We start from the raw sequence: 24,949 nt of genomic DNA on the forward strand, positions 1-24,949 counted from the left end.
TCAATGGGAATTTCATGTTTTGCTCTATTATAGCTCCACCAAGAGGCTCAGTCCCATAATTTTTTTTTATGTGTCCTCAGAGTGAGCCCATACATATTTGTGTCAATTTTGGTGAAAATATTTCAATTCGCTTCAGATTTATAGACATTTATATGAAAAAACACGTAAAAAATGACTGACACGTGACTTTGTTTGAATTTTACTACCCCTTACTATCAATATTTTCGCATTTGGGCATTGACCCTTATTTAACAAGCTATGGTTTCAAACTTCTGACGGTGGTTTCGTCTCGATCGGACAAACGGTTTCGAAGATATAGCCAAATGTTTTTTTCGCGCTAAATCGCAACGCTACACAAACCGTAAGACGAAACCCAGCATGTTTGGTATCGATGGACTCGGCAACGATTCAGGAACTCAAAAAGATTCTCACTCCCGTGAGGATAAGTCGACCAAACCCAAAGTTATAAACATTTGAAGAAAAAAAATTCACCACTAGGTGGCGCTGTTTCGAAACTTCTCAGGTTCCTTCAAGGCATCGTACTGATGACCCATACCGAGAAAATATGAAAGCAAATACAGAAAATACAGCATCTTAGCACATAATTCAAAATGGCCGACAGACAAAATGGCCGATATGGGAAAATTGGATATCAGTCGACTCGGCATGACACCCTGAATCTAACAAGACCAATTTTATGATTTTTGGACAAACTGTTCAGAAGTTATAAGCAAAAATAGCCATTTTTCATATATCCGGACCAGTAGGCAGCGCAGCATGTTTCCTCAGGTTATGCTTGTGATGACACGTACCAAGTTTGGTCTGAATACGATTAACCGTTGCGAAGATACAGCCTTACGACTGTTTTTGCAAGCGCTACGTAAAATTTGTTCGAGTGGTTATCAAAAACGATTTAACGAATCAATTTGAATCTAATAACTTTTTGTCAGCACTGCCTGAAGATGATCTGGTTAAATTTTCGTGCAAATCGGACAAACCGTATAGGACGAGTTCGAAAAAGTAGCTTTTTCAGGAAGTTCATTATGGCGGCCATATTTTTATGACGGAAAATGACGGCATAGGGTGCAATCGACCCGTCATGTGCTCAGGAATCAGATGAAAAAAGAATTTTGTTGATTGGCCTTACGGTTCAAAAGTTATTAGCAAAATAAAAGTGAAACTTTGGACAGGTGGTGGCGCTAGAGGGAATGACTTAGAAACACCAAAATTGGTGTATTTAATGTTGGGACTGTCCTCTATTAGAATGTCAAACCAAAACAACTTTCCCGCAATCGGTTCTATGGGCTGCCAGAAGAGGAATAATAATAAGAACGGGAACAATAACAATAGGTGCCTCCGCACCTTCGGTGCTTGGCCCCTAATTTATTTATTACATTTTGTTATCATTTTTATTTCTGAAAGAAAAATATCACCTTGAAATATATTAGGTAATAGGATTATTAGGTGATATTATAATTTTTTAAGACAATATCCCTTGTGTAATATATAATTTTTTCAAAGCAATTTTTATGTATCATTAGAAAAGGAAAAATAAAACTATTGGCCTGATCCGACCAGGATTTTAAAAAAAAAATCAATATTGTGCTCTGGTTTATTCAGCTTGTTTCTGAATGTTGTTGAATTGCACTTGCAATGGTTTTGTTATCTTTTTACTAGTAGAAGCCACAGAAACAAGATGCTTTACTTGCCATGAACATACTGACACGTGATTTGCTTGTCATGTCATTGCCTCCACATTTACTAATGCACTTCTACCTTTCTCTTGCAGTGCATAAAACGGTTTAGTGCTCACGCATAACTTGGAAAGAGTTGCATGTTCATACAGTGTCTCCAGTTTGACAGCTATCCAAAAAGACGCGTGTAGATTGTTCCCGTTGCTCTCGGCAAGAGGTCCAGGAAGAGAACAGACGGCTTTTAAATCAATAACACCCCAAGCCTGGGCGAAATTGAAAGCGATTACATGTTCAAGCCAAGTGTTGATATATGAGATCTATTGACAGTGTCATGACAGCAGCACTGAAGCCGGCTTTGTTCCGGGCCCAAACGCACAGTGCGGTTCCCATTTACACCTCCTGCATGGCTGAAAGTGCTTTAATTAATTATTGGAAAGAGCCCGGTCTCTTTATTTCAACGTCCTTTGTTGCCCTTTCCCTTTAAAGTTATTTGTCTCCGGATGACCCTACATTTCACAGCACATTGCCTTTGCCGTGTTTCTCTGAGAGGGACTCCTTTTTTGCTGACAGAGAAAGAAATGTGATCTGTTAAATAAGTCATTCCCAAACGCTCACTGAGTTTTCGCCACCAGCAAAAGCGGCAAATGTGCTGAAAAGGCACGCAAGTGAGGCTAAAATAGAGAAAAGTAAGTTCTGTCGCTCTCTCTCTCTCTGTGTGCCCTGAAGATGTTAACCTGATTATGAAGAACAGCATTGTTTCAGAGGCTGAAGTCAATATTGTTTATCTCTCATCAGATAGAATGAAGCGTCCAGGGTTTAGAGCATCATCATCACAGGAAAGTTTAGACTGTATAATGGAAGATATGTTCATGCAGTCATGATTGTGGATAGCACCCGAGACACATGTAACGTGATTCTGACACACTCATGACACTTCATTACGATGATGGATCCATGTGGTCTGCAGAAAGGGAACATTATTGCTCCGTTCTGGAATATAGTGAGCTGCCTACCTAGACAGTGTGTTAAAACATCATAGGCAAACTGTAAGGCAGCATGAATCCGTTAAGCCAAAAGAAATCAGATAACCAGTCAATCTAAAAATAAGCACAAAATATTGATTATAAATATACTCATATTTCATTCAATTATACAAATGATTTATGAACATCCTCATCAAATAAAATATTTTCGATTAACTTAATAGCTGTTTTCACAAATTCCTGTTTTTGTAGTTTGCACAGAGACGATAACGGTATTGTTTTCAATAAGGACGCTCTGATCTGGGTTTTTGCAAGCGATTACGATCACTGGAAGCAGTATTTGCCGATACCGATCACCAAAATAAATAATACTACATGATAAATAATACTCTCTTAAAGGGGTGTGAAATTAATAATTATAAGAAAAACAGGAGTCTTTATCAACAGAAAGTAATCAAATGTAAAATCAGTGCATAGTCTTCACTGTATAAATTAAATATAGATTAATCCTACTAAATATACTAAAGAGCAGTGAGTGATTTTTTTCCTTTGTCTTTTGATTAACATTGAAACAGACGTCAGCAGGTTTATTAGGCTCCTTTCACTTTAAGAACGAATGCACGGATCCAATATACTTACAAGTTACACATGCAACTTATTTCCCTACTGTTTATGTTCACTTAAGAGATAACCGATGGTGTTTAAGCGAATACTCACCAAGCCGGCCAATTTGAAATATATCTGTGTATATTTGACCAAACCTGAAACCCAAAGTTCACTTTGCTTGTCCATGTTCCACTCTGTCTCGGAGCGCACGCACAGAAAGCTTGGGTAACAGCATCTCCTTCATCTCCTCGATGCAGTTTTAATAACTCTTTTTTTTTATTATCAAGCATGTCATGCAGCTTAGCAACAGTAGACTTCTTTTCACCCGGTAGAACTGCAAGTACAGGCCCCCAAAACTCTGTTGTTGTAAAAAATAAACAGCCAAAACGCATAAAAAGTTTTCTGCTTTTAGTTGAAACCGGTGTTGTGTAAAAGGCCCATAGTGCTCTCCAAGGCTGCATTTATGTGATCAAATATACAGTAACATCTGTAATGTGGAAAACATTTGTGCTGCTTATTTATTTAATTAATCTCTGTGTGCGCTAGTGTGTGCGTGTGTGTGCGTGTTGTGTGTGTGTGTGTGTGTGTGTGTACAAACCCCCTAAAGGGAAATTGTGATGGTAAAAAAAGTACATAAAAATGAGATGGGAGGAAAAATTTATTTCAATGCTTTTGCATTCTCTTGCAAAACTTTTGCATAAGGCAGGTCACTGGGTTTCAGAACAGAATTTATATGTGACTAAATCAGTCTTTTGTTGTCTTTCATTTGTTTATGATAATTTAATTCCGTATTTAAAGGTACAATATGCAGGAATTTTCGTCACCAGGGGTCGCTAACCTATTACAATAACAAAGGCGTATATTGATGACGTATATTCCACATTAAGCTGAATTATGGATCCTGTCTTCTAGCTGATGGATCTTTTATGGATGAGTGAATACATTGATGTTTTTAACATGACTGTGGTATGAAAAGCAGGGCGCGATTGCTAGACGTATACCAGCGCCACACACAACGTGAGTCCCGCGGATATAAAAGAATAAGGACATTTCATTCTACTGAACTAAATGCAAGTATTGAATTAATACTCACACAGGACAGTTTATTAGACAAATTAAACTTGAGGTAACACAGCGCTGTTTCACTTGCTCTAACAGTAACACTATCACACTAAACAGCATTTGAGAGTGTTGAATGTTGTTAGTTAGGTTGTGTGTTGGCTGTATGAGACTAAGTACGTTAAGTTAGATCAACATTAGAATAACATACAGATCATATTCTAACATTTCATCATGTTGAACTAAATAACTTTGATAGTTTTATGTACATTTGCCCACCTGTCTAATAAAGTACATGCAACACTCGCGTCTCTGTCAGGCCGAAGTTAGTCGCGGACGTGGAGCTCTCGGCATCTCGAAAGATGTTGATCTTCGTTTTAGTCCTTTTTTTGTCTCAAAGTCTGCTTGCCATGGTCCATAATGTTTGAACAAAAAAACAACAGCGTGAGCATCCTGCTAGGCATAACGGGCATAACCCAGTTGTCAACGTCTGTCGCCATGGTTACTATGGCAGTACGAGCGCAAACCTGGCGGAAAACGAGGCTAACACGGATATGACGCCATTGACTGGCGACTCCTCACCCCTGCTCACACGCCCCGTTTCCTTGGTTAAAATCGCAATTTTCTCACGATTTACAAATAGTTTGAAACATTTGGGATATTGTAAGTAATCAACTAAACAAATATATATATATAACATTGGCCTAGTGGTTTTTGGATATTTTACTGCAAAAATCCTACATATTGTACCTTTAACTACAATAGTTGCTGTTCAGTTAATTTAATTACTTGGTCAAGTGATGCATGGAAGCACTGAAACTCTGACCATGCCTACAGCTGCTAGATGACTGCTTATTAGTACCTGGTCTATCTTGTAATCTCTCTCGATCTTGGCCAGTCTGTAGATGTTTTTGTTTTTTGTGCTTTGGGCTGGACAAATGTGGCACTTTTCAGAGCTCTTGTGTTTTTGTCTGAGCGTTATAGCAGCAGTCAGTAACAGTGACGCATGCTGGGGAATTAAATTTCTACTTGGCTGCAGTTCTCTCTCAAATACATCTTTTTACTCTACAAGTTTATTTATTTGCTACTTTCTTGTTGAGCATTTACCAAAAGTAAAAATCGCTCATGGTTAAGTAATAATAGCCATAATAAATAGATTAGTCTTTCTCCAGGAGAGTGATGCAACTGTTATATCAGAGCAAAACATCTCAAAGCATTTCCAGAGAGGCAGAGCGCCCATGAAAGCAAATCTGGGTACTCGTTTTCCCAGCACTCCTCTTTAATTTAGATGAAAGAGGAGATTTCCTAATCACTTACAGCCCTCTTACTTATTTTTAACTCATGTTTCAAAATGTAGAGTCTCTTCAGTGGTATATCCATTTTGGCCACAAAAGCAGCTGAAATGGACCAGAAAATGAGCAGTAGATTTCATGATATTGTGTGTGGTTAATATGAGCAGCATCTTGGACAGCAAATAAAGTAATTATTTTATAATATTTAATAATATTTTATTCAGCAAGAATGCATCAAGAATGAATCACTGACAGTAAAGATATTTATAATTATACAGAAAATGTTTTAAATAAATGCTATTAATCAAAAAATCAGTTTTTAAAAGTATTGAGCAGCAGAACTTTGTTCAACGTTGATAATAATAAGAATTTTTTTTTAAGCAGCAATTCAGTGGAGTATTCACTGGAGTATTCAGCTGATCAAAATATTAGTTTTATTAAATTTTTACAGTTTTTTTCTGTATGTTCAAAAATAAAAGTAAGATTGGTGAGCATAAGAGACTCATTTCATAATATATCAGTATATCAACCAAACACTTGCATATTATATAAAAAGTGCTGGGTGAATATGGAGCCATCCAGGAGGAAGTTGTTGACCTTCACCTCCACATCGCTCCCTTTATTGCCTTTATTGCCACATCAGCACCGAGTTCCAGCCGTGCCAAACCGCTTGTCAGCCGGGCTGCCTCGCCAAACAAAAACGTCCGACCGCTGACGTTCTGACAGGGCAAACACACACCTTAATTAACGCCTGTCACCATCCTCTGATTAAGGGAAAGATGAATCTGTGCCGGGATTCATTGAGCAGGGTGGAGAAAGACACACAACTATTGGAAAATTTCAGGTTTGCAAACAAAGTCGCAATCTGAGATGAAATGAATGCAACGTTGGGGGAAGGGTGAGGAATTTGAGTTTCTGACACTGAAAGGCAGTAGATTTTCCCACTGGCGAGTAGAATTAAGCCAAAACATCAAACCGTAACAGTTTTGTAGGGATGAGAATGGTGAGGAATGCCGATTCCACTCAACTTTATTAATGAATTTGTTCATGAGTTTTTAGGAAGAACGAATGCACAGTGTTTGGGAAATCTTATTATTGGGGACTCTTATTTTTTTGTATACTTCTTGGTTGCAACGTTTTTTTTTTGTTTGTTTTTTTTAAAGTTCAGCCTCCTTTGCTATTGTTACTCACTCAGAAAGTGAGTTAGTAACAGAACATCATTTACAGGACATCCTATATGATTGAACAGAAGATTTCTCAGATTTTTCAGTAAAATGCTCAAAGCTGTTAAAAAGTGTTATTAAAAATTATTGTAAATTATGTTTCATAGTGCATTTCTAAAACTGCAATTGCAAACTATCTAAACACAGAGATCCTCCATTGACTTAAAATAGCAAAAGCTACCCATCATCTGCACTTGTCTGTCCAGCTCTCTAGCCTTCAGCCATTGATTTCGATAGTGCAATAATATATGAGTTGTACCTGTGACAGATGGACAGCTCCTGCGGAGATGGAGTTCAGTTCTTACAGCTCACACTCAGTGGAAGAGGAGGGCAGGAGGTTTTGATACGAATCAAATGGTTGGATGGAGACTGAACTCTGACCTCAGGGAACGCAGCAGGGTTTCGGTACGTGAGATGATTCCTCCATCTCAAAGGAACTTCACATTGTCCATCAACTTTTCTCATTTATCAAAGTTAGGGAACTGGGAAACTGTTAGTGGGGTTAATTAGCCGCAGTGCTGAGCTATTATTGTGTGCTGTAGAGTATAAACCAGGGAGCTGCGTTAAAAGCCACCGCCTGCAAGTCCTTTGTGTTCCATAAACAAAATATGCTAAATGCTCAGCATGTTAACTTAGCATGTTTGATTTGGTTAGTAGATGAAAGAAAAAAACAACATCCCATAGATCAGGGCGCTTCAACGGGGGGTCGCCGGCCCTTAGGGGGGTCCATGGCGGGACTGTAGGGGGTCCACAAAGTATTGTTGGATCTCAAACATTTTAATTGCGTGAGAGAATGGAAATCTGCTAAACGTGTTTACTTCAACCAAAGATAAAGCTAAGATGTTAAAGTTCAGCTTAATGTTTAATTGAATCTCCCACATTACCTTATAATTTAACCTTTTATATTAATGTACAATTTTATATATGTGTTTTTTAACAAGGCTTTGGTGTAACCAAGGGGGCCTTGCCATGAAAATAGATTTATGTTGTAGATTAACAATTTAATTTTTATTCCAATTTTTAATAATAATAATAATAGGAATAGCAAACAGAAACATCAGATCAGGGTTTTGAATAATTCAAAACTGAATTGAGAAAGACTTTTAAATTCCTGAAGAAAGAATACAGTGTGTAGAATTGTAATTTGAATTATAATTTAAGGAAGTACAATTACAATATATTATACTGGAACTAGAAAAGGAAAGTTTATCAAGACAGACTTTCCGTGTTGGCTTGACAAAGCCTTTTTTGAAAGTTTATAAATGTCTTTTTTAGGTTTAATTGCCCTTATAGTTAGACAGACTAGTGGATAAATAAATGAACTTTCATTTTATTTTCCTGGGTGGAAGAACACGTAATGTGTTATGAAATTATTATTAAATCAGGGATTGAAACAGAGCCAATTTTTAAATTCAGAATTTTGCCCAGCCCTGGAACAAAGCCTAATGGATTCAGGAATAAAGGAGTTTCTAAAGCAATTTCTTCCATCTTTGTCATAACATCCTAAACCTACAAAATAAAGTGCTGTAGACTTTTTAATGTTTTTAATGCAGAATGGATTTTAGCATGGTAAACCAGAGTTGAGAGTACTTTACTCATATTGGCAGCTGAAATAATAGTAGAATTGTTTGTTGGCACTTAAAAAAGAAAAACAAGTAGCCCAAATTTACTATTCCAAGACATATGTAGACCCCCAAATCATAAGACTTCATAAGATCATAAGTATATTTTTACCACAATTCCATTACTATTGCAGAACAGTCTTGCAAATGTTGAGAATCGTGTGCTTGTTTGTGTCTTGGATGCATTTTTAGTTTATCAGTGAGTTGTAGCATCAACCTGGTGGCACCTTTGATCTGGCATCACCAGGTTTGGAAGCACATCTCAGATCGCAGTCAGTCGAGGAAATTCAATATTCCATTGTGTCCCCAATCGAGCGCGAGCAGCAGCCTCGATCCCTGGCGAGGACGAGTGCCACTGCATTTCTGGAGTAGATCCCGGGTGAGCCCAAGCGGAGGACGCGTCTCTCCTCCTTCCTGTCTCTGCCGGATCATGTATTCCGGATGGGGCCCACGTGTCGTGGAGGAAGCATGAAACGTTCCATCATTCCTTCCCCACCGGGGCCTCGCTGGCAGAGTCGGGGCGGCTCCTGGAAGCTTCTGCTTGGGATATGACCTTCACTCCATCTCGTAGTGACAAAAGGTGGAGCGCATGTGTGGATGGTGGCGCTTTCCTCCCTGGCTGTACTTTTTGTCTCGTGATAAAATGAAGAAAAGCACTGCATTGTTCGTTGAAATTTGGCCGACGGCACAGGAAACATCTTGTTTCAAGCGATCTTTAGTGGTGTGGATCCAGAGCTTTACTGTATGTGACCTGTTTTTGCTTTTGTGGTTTTAATTAATCTGCAGACGCAGCTATTAATTGCCGTCGCTGTCCGTCTCACGCACGAGCTGTAATGTGAATGATCTGAGTGAACTATTTACTGCTTCGCTGTGCATGTGGGGAGTTAAACAAGTGGAGAAGTTCAAAACAAATTAAAAACTTTTAGGCTTTACCAATTATGGGGAAAATTGCTTGGATGAAGAAATGCAATTTAAGTTTTTCCAACTGTAAATATCCCTGTTTTAGAGAAAGCCGTGGGCTAATTAGATGAATTTGCTTTTTATGGACGACAAAATTAACCAGAATGATTATTTTTAGTGGTGTTTTCGAAGGCTGTTTGCTATTGTTGCTGTTGTGGTTATAAATAAACCACACATGTAACCTATCAATTACACAGCAGAGATTAATTTCATGATTGATATTTGATGAGTGTGTAATATGTAGATGAGTATGTCACTCGTAGGCGACACTCCATCTCTTAAACTGAAAAATTCTCATGCACACAGTAATGGGAAAATCACATCACCTATAATAATGTGGCCGCTATTTTCATTAATGGCTGACCCTCTTCTCTGTCTCTCTTTCTGGCTGTTTCTCTCTCTACCGCTCTTGACTATCTGATAACATCCTTGCAAACGATAGTTTAATTTTTATCATGGAAGTCAGCAGCCTTGGCACTTGGACAGGGAAAACAATCTTGCTAAGTGCCAGGTTTCAGCCCACCTCTCTCTCTTTCTCTCTCTCTCTGCCTCTCCAACACAATAACGCCCTCTCCTTATCATTGCCGGAGGTTTACAATTGACCAAAACAAACAAATAACCAAAGAGAGGCACAAGGCCACTGCAAAACAACAGAGCGAAAAGAGAAGATGAAGGGAGTGAACAGGGGAATATAGACAAATAAAGAATAAAAGCCTTTAAAAAGACAAAATAAGGAAAGAGACTATGGTTAAATGTGAGAAATCTAAATAAGGAATATGGAGAATGTGACAACTCAAACTCTACACCACCTTTTTGCATGTATGTTTTATGCATTTGACTGACACTTTCATCCAAAGTGATTTACAGAGAGTTTGAACTGCAATTTACCCTTTGGCTATTTTGGTAATAGAATCCATTGCAATTGCTAGAATCTTTTTAAACTAGTTAGGCAAAAATATATATTTTTTAAATATATATTTATTTAGTTCATATATTATTAGTAGACATTCATTCATTTACAGACACAGGTACAGGAACCCAATTTCGTTTGACTGAGTGTTGGTGAAGCTACTTTGACACTATACAGTAGTTTGCAAATCCGCAGGATTAAGAGTAGTTAAACAACTAATGTTAAAAAATAGCATGTATTTTTTATTTTATTACTTCATTAGGTAATGGTGCTAGCAACCCCAAGTTATGGGTTCAATTCCCAGTGAATGCATGAGCTGGTAAAATGCAGTGTATGTTGTTTTAGCTCTGTTTTAGAAAAATCTGACGAATGCATAAATATTAGTATAGTTAGTATATATTTAGTATATATAGTTAGTATATATAAAATCTCCAGTATCCTTCTCATTTCTGCATTCCTCTCAAATTGATCCCAATATAATGCCCAGCAGATGATTTTTGTTAACACAAAGGTTGGGATTTATACATGCAGAAACCAATTTCCTTGGTCTCTGTGTTCTTTCATAATTCATAAAAGCCATGTGTCCTGAAACCTGTTGTCATATATTAATATTAATGACCCAAAACAAACATCATCACCCAGCGTGACTGATTGCACTCCACACAAATGTTTACATCTCTTTAAACAGCTGGAGCTGCAGGTTAACCTTAAACAGCTGCTGTGCAAGAAAGGTCTGCTGGGATACACACCTGCAAAAATATCAAAACAACAGAAGTAGAACTTTAGCCCACTTGCCCCTCCACGTCTCTCAAACCGCATAGCGAGAGTTATTTTCTGTGCTGAGGTGACAGCTTTGCCTGCCAGCTCTCTGTATAAAACAGCTGGAGATCTGTGCGTGCATCTAATGCTAAAACCCCTGAATGTTTGTGGTGTGTGTGCTGATGTTGGGCTAAAGGTTATGAGATCGAGTTGAGCAGCTGTTTGCCATAATCCTCTAACAATCAGGGAACTTTAAACAATTGAAAGTAGACAAATAAATAGATATTTACAATAGCATTCACATTTTTAAAAGCAGGAAAAGACATCAATGTATTTCCTTCTCATTCATTCATTCATTCATTCATTCATCATTTACTATTTCTTTAAGTATCTTTTTAAATATATTTTTGACTTGTGAAACAATTTAAGCACATTTTATGTTTAAAATCTATTTCCTTCTCATATCCATTCTTTAAAAAAAATTGTTTCTCTTGTTCCTATGCTTATTCTGTTTTTCTCTTATATTATTTGGTTTTTTTATTTTTTATTATTTACTATTTATTGCTGCATTTTATGTATGAAAGTTTCCATAGAAATTATATTTATTATTATTATTATTACTTTTCTTTTTGGTCTTAAAGCCAACATGAAATGGCATTTAAACCCATTTTGGTTACATATCTTTTTCAAAAAGTGTTTAAAACATATATCTTTATTTTTATTTGATCTGTTTACTGTTGTATACTGGAAGCTTCTTCTTCACCGAAACAAATTCCTTGTGTGTGAAGAACATACTTGGCAATAAAGCTCGTTCTACTACTTCTAAAATGAGTGGTTCCAGAAAAGACTCTTAGGAAATCATTCTGTCTTTGGGTGTTAAGGAATGAATGTATATATGTTCTGCATTGTACTTTTAAGGTAAAATGTTTTGACAAGCACTTGTTCATACTTATTGTCCTGCTCATATCCTATTCTTAGGACCCCTTAAATGTGTCCCAATGGTGTAGTAACACAACTGACACAACTATCACTTGATTAATTAAACCACTTGACTTAGTTCTTCGTTTATCCGAACACACTAAGATGGTTCCTTGAGGACCAGACTCAGGACCTCTCTATGACCTGGATCCCAATTAATGGTCCTCTCACCTTCTCTGCCCTTCTCTGGCAGCATTTCTTATACTTCTTTTAAAGTATGCCACAGTACATTTCTCCAGTCCTCTGCCAAACTGAGAGAACATCAATCTTAGACCACTATGATGTCCTCTGCACCTTCACCGAAGTCTTTCTCCTTGAGCGTCTGGACAGCCCGACCACACACACATCCACTAATCAAACCGGACTTTGGACCGGCATCTCCACAAAGTGCAAGAGAGACATTGGTAAATGACAGTTAAAGGAAGAATTTATCTTTTCTCTGCAATAAGCTGCAGATACTCCTGAGCGTGGTGTCGGTCTTGGCTTGTGTGTGCGAGTGTGGACAGTCTGAGGACCGGTATGGCGGACACGAGCGTTATGATTAATGGCTCAATTTCCTCTCCCACTTTTTAAAGTAGATTGTCAATTTGCTCTCTGTGATTTGGTGACGTTTCATCTACTGAGTGGGTGTAGAGACAATGTAAAAGATTGTGGATGAGCAGTTTGATTATGATTATTGAGATGACAGCGAGACTCTACGGGGGACTTCATCGTTTTTTTCCCGCTGACTTTGGGAGGAAAGACAAAGACACTTTAATTTGAAGTGCGAACATGTGGAAGCAGAACAGAGGCCTAAAGAGCATGTTTATGGTATCATAGTTTGTCATGACATCTTACACTGGTGAAAAGTTTGGAATAATTAAGATTTTTTTATGTCTTTGAAAGAAGTCTCTTATGCTTATCAATATGTAGTGTACATGTATCTCTCTTCACACCTTAGACTGTCTAGGCTGGTGGACCAGGCGGCCCTTGAGGAATCCTACGGTTAGACAGATTAGAAGTGATGGTGTGCTCAGAACAGAGCTGACTGTACCACTTTGTATCGTCTGCCGCTTGATAATGTCTGAGTGTTGGTTTAAGCACATTCGGTGCAGTTCAGCGGGGTACACTCTGACTAATATTCATTTCAGAAACTGCCAGCCATCTATGTAACGCAGGTTTTAAGGGTACCTGTGGGGACCATGGCAGGAACCAAGTGTGATGGAGTCTTACGCTAATGAATCAGGGCACGTATTCAAAAATGATCTGTCGTGCAAAATTTTCTTCACCCTGCAGCAAATTGTGGAGGAGAGTATTTTCAGCAGAATGAGGACTCTCTCTGGTTTTCTTCACGGTGCCATAGGGAGCACTTTGGGTTTAAAGTGCATTTGAGCTTGGTCAAATGAGAGTCAGTTTTAGGATGACCCTCAGCAGAACTCCAAGGCCGCCATCTCAGCCTAAATAAGAAACTTAATATGAATAATGCAGAGATTCAGAGATGTAAGATCACATTTTACAAGCAGTGTATTAGGGATGGGCAGTGTTTGTTAGATTTGTCCAGATTGTTCATTTCAGGGAACAAATGCTCAAAGTTATTCTGCTCTTCTGGCAGTGTACCGTATTCATCTTAATAAGTTTTAATATTTATTATATATTTTAAAGTTTTAATATGACATAGTTCTATAAAAAATTTTTTTTAAAACCCATTAAAATCCTGCTGTTTTGGAGCACATGTGAGGAATAAAACTGCAAAGTGCTGCCAAAAATCATGCTGTAACAAATCTCACAATTGAAAACAAAGCCTTTTGTGATATTTTCATGATTGATCATTGATGTCACTTCTGATTCTCATCCCTAACATCTTTTATTTATTTCAGTCATTGGTATATTGCATTACCTCTCCATGGATCCAGTAGCAGAAGACTTTTTTTTTAATGTAATTGCCATTTTTGCCTTGACTAATTCTGGAGTGTTACCCATGGTCAAACACCAAAAGACACCCCTTAGCTCAAGCGGGCAGGCTTGATCATTTAAACAAAGCGCTTCATCAAAAAGCGACTGACACTTTGAAATAATAGCTGGAGTAATCGAACTCGATAGTCGTTGCGCATTTTTCACAAGCACGACGGTGACGCTTCCCTTAAATAAACCTGTCAGGGAGTCATATTGTTCATGACTTCTCTTTCATATTTGGAACAACAGAAGGAGACGGATGGCAGGCCTGGCCTTTTGAAACAGGTAGCAGGATTTGCTCATGTCTTCCTTTGGTGTCGAATTGTTAGAAGCGTTTCAAAGATCATTTTCACAGGAGGCCGATTTGCATTTCATAAAGTTTAGCAACAAGCATTCAAGACGTAAGCCAGAGAGAGAGAAAGAGAGAGAGAGAGAGAGAGGCATTGTCTGGAAGGAAAAAGACACTTCAGTTTGTCTGGAGTGCCGGATCTTTCTCACACACCTCTTGACTCCCGTTTACCCCTACTATAGTTTAAAGAGCGCTTTGAGGAGTTTCACATTTCTTCGGCTCCTGAGTGGCAAACTTGGAGGCGCTCATTGGCAGTCAGAGTGAGGCGTCGGCGCCGCCCTTCAGGTTAACTGCGGGTTAGGGAAAGAGCCGCCTGGAGCAGGTTCGCTAGAATCCGAACGAATGGCCCCCGGGGTTCGCAGGAAGTCAGAGGGAGGGGGAACGGGATAAACGAAGGAACAGGGAAGGGATGTTCTCTGGCACAACGCTGAAGCCCCGAGGCCTTCATCTTCATTTCAATGCAAAATGACTTTGTCATATAATCTCTTTGGTGACTACAGCTCTGAGTTAGGAGCACGGAACAGAGGAATAATAAGGCAATGAGAGCAAAGAGGAGGGGAGGAGTGCTGGGAATGTATATGGAGCACAAAAAAAGCAAGCTTATCAAAAATAGAGGAAAACTAGGCTGAGAAGGGACAGTAAAGATGAGCGAGCTGTTGAGAATTGACTCCTTAATAAACAGAATTTGACAAAGGCCCGACTCCCCGATGCTTGGTTTCTGTCTTGTTGCTTGTTTGCCAAATTATAGCGGGTCATTGTTTTTCATTCAGTCCATCAGCGGCAGTGCCAGGACACTCCCAGGGTCCCAGCATAACAAACAATCCGACAGTGAGAATAGAGGCCCCCAACCCAACGGTAAACAGGAGAACAAAGAAGTGCGTCTTGCGGTCACATAAGATGATGGAACGCTTTGAAAAATATCACAGAAAACAATGAAGGCGGCCATTGGTGTGTTTGGCACACCACTTAGACATTTTAAACTTTCAGACAAAGCTTTTGTCAGACAAGCCAACATTCCAACACTCCCTTTCTATTTAAAGGATTATTTCTCCCCAAAAATGTCATCTTCTGTCATCATTTACTTATTTCATATCATTCCAAACCTGTATGCGTCTCTACTTTTTCTGTATGAAAAAATTAAAGTCAATGAGGATTGTTGTTTGGAATTCTTAAAAATATCTTTATGTTCCGCCAAAGTAACAGTCAACGGGTTTGGAACAGCATGAGAGTGACTATAGAATGTTCATTTTCACAGTAATGAATTTCAGTTCAGAAATAATGAATTTCAGTTCATTTTAATTAAACTTTCCTAAATTCAAATTGCAATTGAATTGAAATTCTATTCTACTTTGAAATTGAGTGGCTCCCAGTTTTTCTCTTTCCTCTTGGCTCTTTAATGCGCTACTCATTTCTCCTCTGTTAGGCCCATCCCTTCCCTCTTTGCCTTCAATAATGAGGCCAGCAGGGTTAAATTGGCACTGCACAAGTTGGCTTCTCTAAATTGAAACCGAGAGAGAACATTGCCAGTTGTGTTCCAATACACTTCCCTAGGCCTTCTGCCTGTTTTCAGAGCCGAGCCAAGAGAGCATATGGCCGCATGTAGATACACAGTGAATCTTTCGCGTGACTGTCAGCCGAACACTCTACCCTCTGCTCTGTTGTGAAGAGCGTCCTGATGTGTCTGTCCTGTAGACGTGTGGCACTTGTTACCCAAATCCCCTCTCTTTAGCCAGATTCAACTTAATATAAAGAGCAAAGAACTGTGATAGAGCTGTTAACGTATATGTGACGTAAGTCATCTCTGTATTCTAGAAGCCCAGACACTCATTCTCCTCACGCTTTGCTAAAATGAGCCCACTGGTGCATAAAATGAGATCGGTCTTTCAACTGATCTCAGAATTCAGGCACAAGTAACTCATGTGCACGTAAATGTTGTCTTAAGCGCTCCGGTGGTGGTTGCACAACGATATGATGCAGGATCTGGCTCTTGTCAGAGGAGGTGATAGTCGATATGGCATGCTGATTGGCTGTAGGGCTCGAGATGCAGTTGGGCCCTTGTGGCTGTGTAATCTGCTTCCTGACAGCTGCACAGCGGGCCGTCTGAACACTTTACCAATACCCCGGAGCGACGGATGAACGATGGTCATCGTCAGGTCATCTAGAAACATCCGCAACTCTTGTATCTCGGCATGGAGACGGACAGGTTACTCATACTGATGCTCAAAACCCGCTTTTCACAAGATCATGTTCTCAGGCAACAGTCACTAAGTTTATTAGACTGTGTTTTGTGGTGTTTAAATTGAGTACTCTAGTTTTATAAGGGCTGCTAGAGGAAAGCTGGTCAATTTTACAGCACCTGAGAGAGAGTAAAACTCAGGTGGATAGATTTGGTTTTAGTACTTTAATAGGTCCGATAATATCAAGGGCAACATGTAACCTGTAATCTATCTATCTATCTATCTATCTATCTATCTATCTATCTATCTATCTATCTATCTATCTATCTATCTATCTATCTATCTATCTATCTATCTATCTATCGTTCTATATATCGTTCTATATATCGTTCTATCTATCGATCTATCATTCTATCTATGAGTCTATCTTGCTATTTATCTATCGTTCTATCTATCATTCTATCTATCTATCATTCTTTCATTCTATCTTTCTATCTATCTATCTATCTATCTATCTATCTATCTATCTATCTATCTATCTATCGTTCTATATATCGTTCTATCTATCGCTCTATCTATCTATCGTTCTATCTATCGATCTATCATTATATCTATGAGTCTATCTTGCTATTTATCTATCGTTCTATCTATCATTCTATCTATCTATCATTCTTTCATTCTATCTTTCTATCTATCTATCTATCTATCTATCTATCTATCTATCTATCTATCGCTCTATCATTCTATCTATGATTCTATCTAGCTATGTATCTATCATTCTATCTATCATTCTTTCATTCTATCTATCTATCTCTCTATCTATCTATCTATCTGCTTATCTATCGTTATATCTATCATTCTATCTTTCTATCGTTCTATCTATCGTTATTTCATTCTATCTATTTAATTATCTATTGTCCTATCTATATCTATCTATCGTTCCATCGTTATTTATTTCTATCTATCTATCATTCTAGGTCTATAAACCTTCAAACGTTTTAAACTTGAATTTAAGTTGATTTGAATTGCACTCAACCCTGGTGTTTACATGATGCCTCAAAGTATTTCCAAGAATACCATTGTACATGGTACTTTTTGGTAGTGTTTTAATAGTGTGACCAGTGCAGAGAAATTACAGAACAAGTAAATGTGGAATGTTGTAAGAATGTGAGCTGACTAGGATTTTTTTTTTAAATAGAAAATAAAGCTTATTCTAACTGATATCTTAGTTGATAATGGAACACTAACATTGTAGTGTTATTGAACTAGACAATTCGAATTTGTAGGACATTTTTTAGATGATTAAAAGAGCAAAATCCTGAATATTTCTTTATTTAATCTGTTGCAGGAGATTGCAGCCTACTTAATAACGTTTGAAAAACATGAAGAGTGGCTGACGACGTCCCCCAAAACCAGGTAAGATGACGAGTGGCAGCGTCCCCTAGTTTTATATGTAGAGTGTTACCTGAAAAGCAGAAAGGTACTGTACATTTCACTACAGCTGCCAGTTCCTGCACATTTTGCTGGCATGTGCAGACAGATAATGGAATATTAATGACTATTTATAATGCAAGATGTGGCCAGGTCTATTAGCTTAATGCTGTCTTTGCTCACCAATGCCATTAATGTGGGTGGTAATGTGGTGAGATCGTAGAACATCACCCTACGGTGATAAGGGCTCAGCACGAAATTTACAGTATTACTTGATTTACGGAGCAGTGATAATGAAAAAGCTTTTTACTTTTAATGCCAGTTCTTATATCTATCCAGAGAGATAACAGCTGCGATATGATGATGAGTGCAATTTAAGATAATACTTGGTTATATATGTACGTGACACACGTCAAGAGCTACCAAATGGCACGTAGATTCATTTTAAACTTTGACGTTCCAAATGTTTTCAGTGCAGTTTATTTCTATAGAGGGCCATGCAATTTAATTTAATCATGACATAAGGAACTTGAGAGTAAAGACGAAAATATCCAACGGTACCATAAAGAGCAATTTTGCATGCTTATCTGCAGTGGTCCAGAAAGATAAGTTTGGATTTATTCATAAACAGAAAACCGTGGAAAGAGCAAGTGTTTGTATGTGAGGCAAATCAAGGGAAAGGGAAAATGTGGGCAGACAAATCACCACGGGGGTCGGGTTCAAGAGCTGTTTACATGGCCAGAGGTTACCTGGCCAGCATCTGGACCTGTCATTCACCCAACGTGTACACACACATTTGTAAGTACAGCGAGCAGAAGAGGCAAATAAGAGCTGCTTTACTGAGAACACAGCCGATCGAGTCTTTTAGAAACAACCTTGTTTTCTTGCGTAACGGTATTTAGTGATTCAGCTCTGACATCAGATACCAAATGACTCATAAGATGCTTTTTGATTTGTTTGTGTTTTACATAGGCACACAGACACATACACAGTGCCCCCAAAATATATTTTTGGAATTAAGCTGCACATCAAAATGTCTGAGTGTCATTGCATTAGATAACAAAATAGCAATCGTCATTTATTTTGATGAAAGAAGCACATGGATATTTTTCAAGCTGAACAAAAAGAAGTTTGTTGGCTTAAAGTAATCAAACAATTATACACTCAGAAAAAATGCCTTTCATATCCAGAAATGTGGATATTTTTTGGCGGATTTCATTTACATCATTCCTATCTACTGTGGAATCCAGTCTACTGTGAGGTTTAGACTTGCATCAGATTTTTTTTAGCAATATTTGGCAAATTCTCTTTGAAAACGAATTGCGTTAAAAAGTTTGGGGTCAGTAAGAATTTTTTATGTTTAAAAAAAAGTCTCTCATGCTCAACAAGGCTGCATTTATTTGATCAAAAATACAGTAAAACAGTAATATTGTTTAAAATAACTATTACAATTATTAAATACATTTAAAAATAATTTATAATTTGTTCCTGTGATCAAATAATTTCAGCATCATTACTCCAGTCTTCAGTGTCACATGATCCTTCAGAAATCATTCTAATATGCTGATTTACTGCTCAAGAAACATTTCTGTATATCATCGATGTAAAAAACAGTTGTGCTGCTTAATATTTTTGTAAAAACATGACACTATCTTGAGATTGATGAATAGAAAGTTCAAAAGAACAGCATTTATTTAAAACATTTATAAAAATATCTGTTACTTCTGATCAATTTAATTTGTCCTTGCTAAATTAAAGTATTAATTTATTTCAAACATTACAAACCCCCAACTTTTGAACAGTAATGTACCTTTTAAAAAACAGTTTGATTTGCTTTTAGGGAGAAGCTGTGTGCCCCCATTATGTGGTTCACATGAGAAAAGTGCATCCAAATTAGAGCTTAACGATGAAGCGTTAATGATATGATCGTAGTGTGTGACAGCGGCAGGACACAGAGCAGCAGGGAAGAGACTGCCGGGCAACTGTCCTCTAAACACACACACACACACACACACACACACACACACACACACACACACACACACACACACACACACACACAAACAAACATGTAAACACAAGTGTTCCCACTAAGTCTCTCTCTCACACACACACACACACACACAGAGACACACACACACACACACACACACACACACACACACAGCCCCTTGCTGCCCCCGGCCTGCCTTTACATAATGGCACTGATTTCAGTCTGCAATTTGCCATGGCTGTTTAGTGCAGCGAGTGCTTTCCTGCTCTTAATGAAGCTTGTGTGACTCCAGGCTGTCTTCAGGGGTCACAACCAGTGTGAGTTCACACTGCAAGCGACGACTGGAGACACACAGCCGGCATCAGTCCTAAATACTTACACACACGCATTCATCTCGTAATATAATTAAAGCAATGAAAGCACTGCTATGAATTTGTCGTCATATTAATTTGAAGATAAAAGAGTGCTTGTATCACAGTAGTGACTCTTTATGAAATGAGCGGTTGGGTAATTCACTCATGATATCTCATCTCAGGATATTAATATGTTTTTATGGCACTGATAAGACTTTTAAGGCCAGCTTTGATGTATTTTTGTTGTTATTTGTCAATTTGCGCTAATATTCATACAGTGCTGTTATTTGTTCACACTTATGTTGCTCTGCTGTGCATTGTGTGAGTTTATTGGCCAGGTGTTCCTCCTCTGTGTATTTGCATTCATAAATGTGTCCTGGCGTGTGCATATGTGCGCATGCTAACCTTTATATCTGTCAGGTCTTGGCATCGCCACTACTATGTGTGTGTGTGTGTGTGTGTGTGTGTGTGTGTGTGTGTGTGTGTGTGTGTGTGTGTGGGTGTGGCAGACTCAGTGTTTCCTCTGACTCTGTATTTGAGGTAACAGCACTCCAGGTCCTTCAATCAGTACAGTTTTCTCCAAACATTTCTGACTATTAATTATAAGAAATATTTATTATAAGAATTATTATTTAGAATGATACTAATCATTGTAAGAAATAGAATAAATTACAATAATGTGTAATATAAATAATTGTAACAAAAATATAATTGTAAACATTTAACATATGATTTATGTTGATTTATGTCAACATGATTTATGTGATATTATGCAAATTATAATGATATACAAAAGAAATACAATTATTAATACTGCTACTACTAAAACTACATAATTGTCACGGTTGTGGTGTAGATGAAGACAGGCTGAGGCAAAAAGCTCCAATTCAAAGATTTACTCAAAAGCAACAACAAACAGGTTCAGGCAGGCAGAGGGTACACTCACAAAACACTATAACATTACAAGAACCGACCAAGACTAACTGAACAGAAGGATACTAAATACAGATACACATCAAACATAACAAGGTGAAGACATGTGACACGGATGAAGATAACGATGAACAGGCTGGTAATTGAGGGAGTGAGTACAGGTGTGGAAACAAGAGGGATTCTGGGTAGTGTAGTGAAGACTAAGACAGACAGGTGCAGACGAAGACTGTGACAGAACGCCCCCCTCCAACAAGGCGCGACCTCGCGCCGTAGAACATCAATGGGGTGGGGGGGTGGGCGCCCTGGAGGCTGACGAGGGGGAGGCCGATCTGGAGCAGGAAGCGTCCAGGGCGGAGCAGGACATGGGCGTGGCCAGGGCGGAGCATGACGTGGCCAGGGCAGAGCAGACGAACCCTCGGGCGTCCAGGGCGGAGCAGGCTGTGGGCGTGACCACGGCGGAGCAGTACGTGGGCGTGGCCAGGGTGGAGCAGGACGTGGGCGTGGCAGGACGTGGGCGTGGCCATGGAGGAGCAGGACGTGGGCGTGGCCAGGGCTGAGCAGACGAACCCTCGGGCGTCCAGGGCGGAGCTGTTAGACCCTCGGGCGTCCAGGGCGGAGCAGGCTGTGGGCGTGACCACGGCGGAGCTGTTGGACCCTCGGGCGTCCACGGCGGTGAGGACCCTTCGGGTGGCCATGGCGAGGACCTTTGGGCCCCCCCCAAAAAAATTACTGGAGAGCGTGACAGATTTCGACCCCGACTCCAGAATAGAGTCGGGGACAGGACGTGAAGCTCTGGCTGGACGTGGCTGACGTGAAGCTCTGGCTGGACGTGGCTGACGTGAAGCTCTGGCTGGACGTGGCTGACGTGAAGCTCTGGCTGGACGTGGCTGACGTGAAGCTCTGGCTGGACGTGGCTGACGTGAAGCTCTGGCTGGACGTGGCTGACGTGAAGCTCTGGCTGGACGTGGCTGACGTGAAGCTCTGGCTGGACGTGGCTGACGTGAAGCTCTGGCTGGACGTGGCTGACGTGAAGCTCTGGCTGGACGTGGCTGACGTGAAGCTCTGGCTGGACGTGGCTGACGTGAAGCTCTGGCTGGACGTGGCTGACGTGAAGCTCTGGCTGGACGTGGCTGACGTGAAGCTCTGGCTGGACGTGGCTGACGTGAACAGTCTCTGTGTGGCTGACGGGCACCAGCGGTGAAGGCTCGGCTGGGCTGTACGGAACCAGCGGTGAAGGCTCGGCTGGGCTGTACGGAACCAGCGGTGAAGGCTCGGCTGGGCTGTACGGAACCAGCGGCGAAGAGGGCTTTGAGTTGGGCGGAACCAGCGGCGAAGAGGGCTTTGAGCTGGGCGGGACCAGAGGCGAAGAGGGCTTTGAGCTGGGCGGAACCAGCGGCGAAGAGGGCTTTGAGCTGGGCGGGACCAGAGGCGAAGAGGGCTTTGAGCTGGGCGGAACCAGCGGCGAAGAGGGCTTTGAGCTGGGCGGAACCAGCGGCGAAGAGGGCTTTGAGCTGGGCGGAACCAGCGGCGAAGAGGGCTTTGAGCTGGGCGGAACCAGCGGCGAAGAGGGCTTTGAGCTGGGCGGAACCAGCGGCGAAGAGGGCCTTGGGCTGGACGGGACCAGCGGCGAAGAGGGCTTTGGACTGGACGAATGAGCCATGATCGTTGTGTGTGTAGCCCACACACACAAGATCGCCGTAATCAGCACTGTATCTTCCAGAGCATAGAGACCGCTCTATGCTGGACGGGACCAGCGGTGAAGGCCCTGGGCTGAACGGTGGGGTTGGAGTGGGGCTGGTGACTTCGTCGACGGTGAAGGATGAACCGCAGGATACCAGCACCCACTCCACATAGTCGGCGAAGCTCCCTCGAGGAGGTTCCCCGGACAACTGCGCTCGAGTGGTGTTGTTCAGTCCCACACGTAGAAACGTGCAGAGGCAGTCGTCCGGGAAATCGGTCTGAGGCACCAGATCCAGGAACACTTCCAGGTGTTCCTCGAGAGAGCTGACTCCCTGCTCAAGGCAGATGAGCTTGACTGCAGGGAAATCCATGATAACAAAAAGGAAAAAACAAACAAAAAGAAAACAGACTGAAGACGATACTATAACTCTTTTTGTGGTCGGTTCTTCTGTCACGGTTGTGGTGTAGATGAAGACAGGCTGAGGCAAAAAGCTCCAATTCAAAGATTTACTCAAAAGCAACAACAAACAGGTTCAGGCAGGCAGAGGGTACACTCACAAAACACTATAACATTACAAGAACCGACCAAGACTAACTGAACAGAAGGATACTAAATACAGATACACATCAAACATAACAAGGTGAAGACATGTGACACGGATGAAGATAACGATGAACAGGCTGGTAATTGAGGGAGTGAGTACAGGTGTGGAAACAAGAGGGATTCTGGGTAGTGTAGTGAAGACTAAGACAGACAGGTGCAGACGAAGACTGTGACAATAATAATAATTGTAATTGATATAATTAGTATTATTTTAAATAATTGTATATAATATAAAATGTTAATATTTGTATTATTTATGTAAATTATGATCAAAAATATATTTAGATAAATAATTATGTTTGTTTGTTTGTTTTGTTTGTTTTAACTTTATTGTCTGTTCAGATTTACTGGACAGAAATTCATCTTTGATACTGGCTTCAACAACATTCTACAACCACATTAAACACATAAAACACATAATACACACATAATAATTGGTAAATACATGATTCGATAAAATACAGTATACATAATTCACAATAACAACCCTAATTGAGAATTTGGTTCAAAACAGTAACTGCCAATGGGACAAATGATCTTTTAAAAATCATTATATAATTTAAAAATTATTATATAATATTGATAAAAAATAATGTATTATAACATATTATTATTATTATAAGATTTGTATGTAGTTTTTGTCATCACATATTAATGTGGAACATTTTTACTTTGTCACATGGAAGGATCATTAAAATGGACCATGATGATTTCATGTGAAGCTAAAGCAAGAAGAAAACAATATTTGCCATTGCGATAAATATGTGTATTTAATTAAAAAGGGAAAAGTTTATTTTTCCAATCCCATTGGCAACATTTTTTTATCCTAAGTCTGAATATTGTGTGAATTTCTGTGCTTTCTCTCTCCCATATTCTGCGGTGCAGTCCTCCCAGACTCCTCTAAAGAACAGAGCATAAAGGGCCCTTTCCCATCAAAACAATGACGTCTGAGGAATACCAATGCATGCCCGCTGCCGTTTTGTCAAAGTTTAATTTGGCTGATCTGCTTTGTGTCATGTGTCTCTCCTCTCTTCCGCAAGGGGAGTGCATCTGAGGTTGTAATTAAACACCACACGCTCATTCATGTGCAAATCCACCCAGGGCTCTATGAAACCAAAGTAATGGAGGATAGAACAAGGAGAAAATGTATAAACAGAGGGAAAGATAAATGCAGTGGAGAAAGTGTCCGCACGTCTCCAGGAGTTCATGTTTCCTGCTCGAGCTGTTGTGGACTTTGTAAGCCAGTGAACCGAGAAGACCCGTCTGTACTGCGGTGAATTTTAAACAGAACTAGAATAGAAAACACTTGTGCCGAACGGACCTTCGTTCGTAAATTCTCCCCGGTTGTTCTTAAAGGTACGTAATTGACCAATTAAAGCGCTAATGATCCATATCAGTTTGTCATCAGAGT

General features: G+C 39.8%; 1 protein-coding gene across 9 annotated transcripts in view; it reads left to right on the forward strand.

Moving 5' to 3' along the window:
• camta1b (calmodulin binding transcription activator 1b) overlaps positions 1-24,949 on the forward strand; it is a 304,866-nt gene that overhangs the window by 121,819 nt on the left and 158,098 nt on the right. For all 9 annotated transcript variants that reach the window (XM_077204055.1, XM_077204062.1, XM_077204057.1 and 6 more), the window contains one exon: positions 17,893-17,960. In XM_077204055.1, coding sequence (XP_077060170.1) covers positions 17,893-17,960 — 68 coding nt within the window. The remainder of the gene's footprint in view (positions 1-17,892; positions 17,961-24,949) is intronic.

Source organism: Siphateles boraxobius, unplaced genomic scaffold (genome assembly GCF_051911475.1).
Source record: "Siphateles boraxobius isolate OS27281-9 unplaced genomic scaffold, OSU_SipBor_1 5, whole genome shotgun sequence".
NCBI lineage: Eukaryota > Metazoa > Chordata > Actinopteri > Cypriniformes > Leuciscidae > Siphateles > Siphateles boraxobius.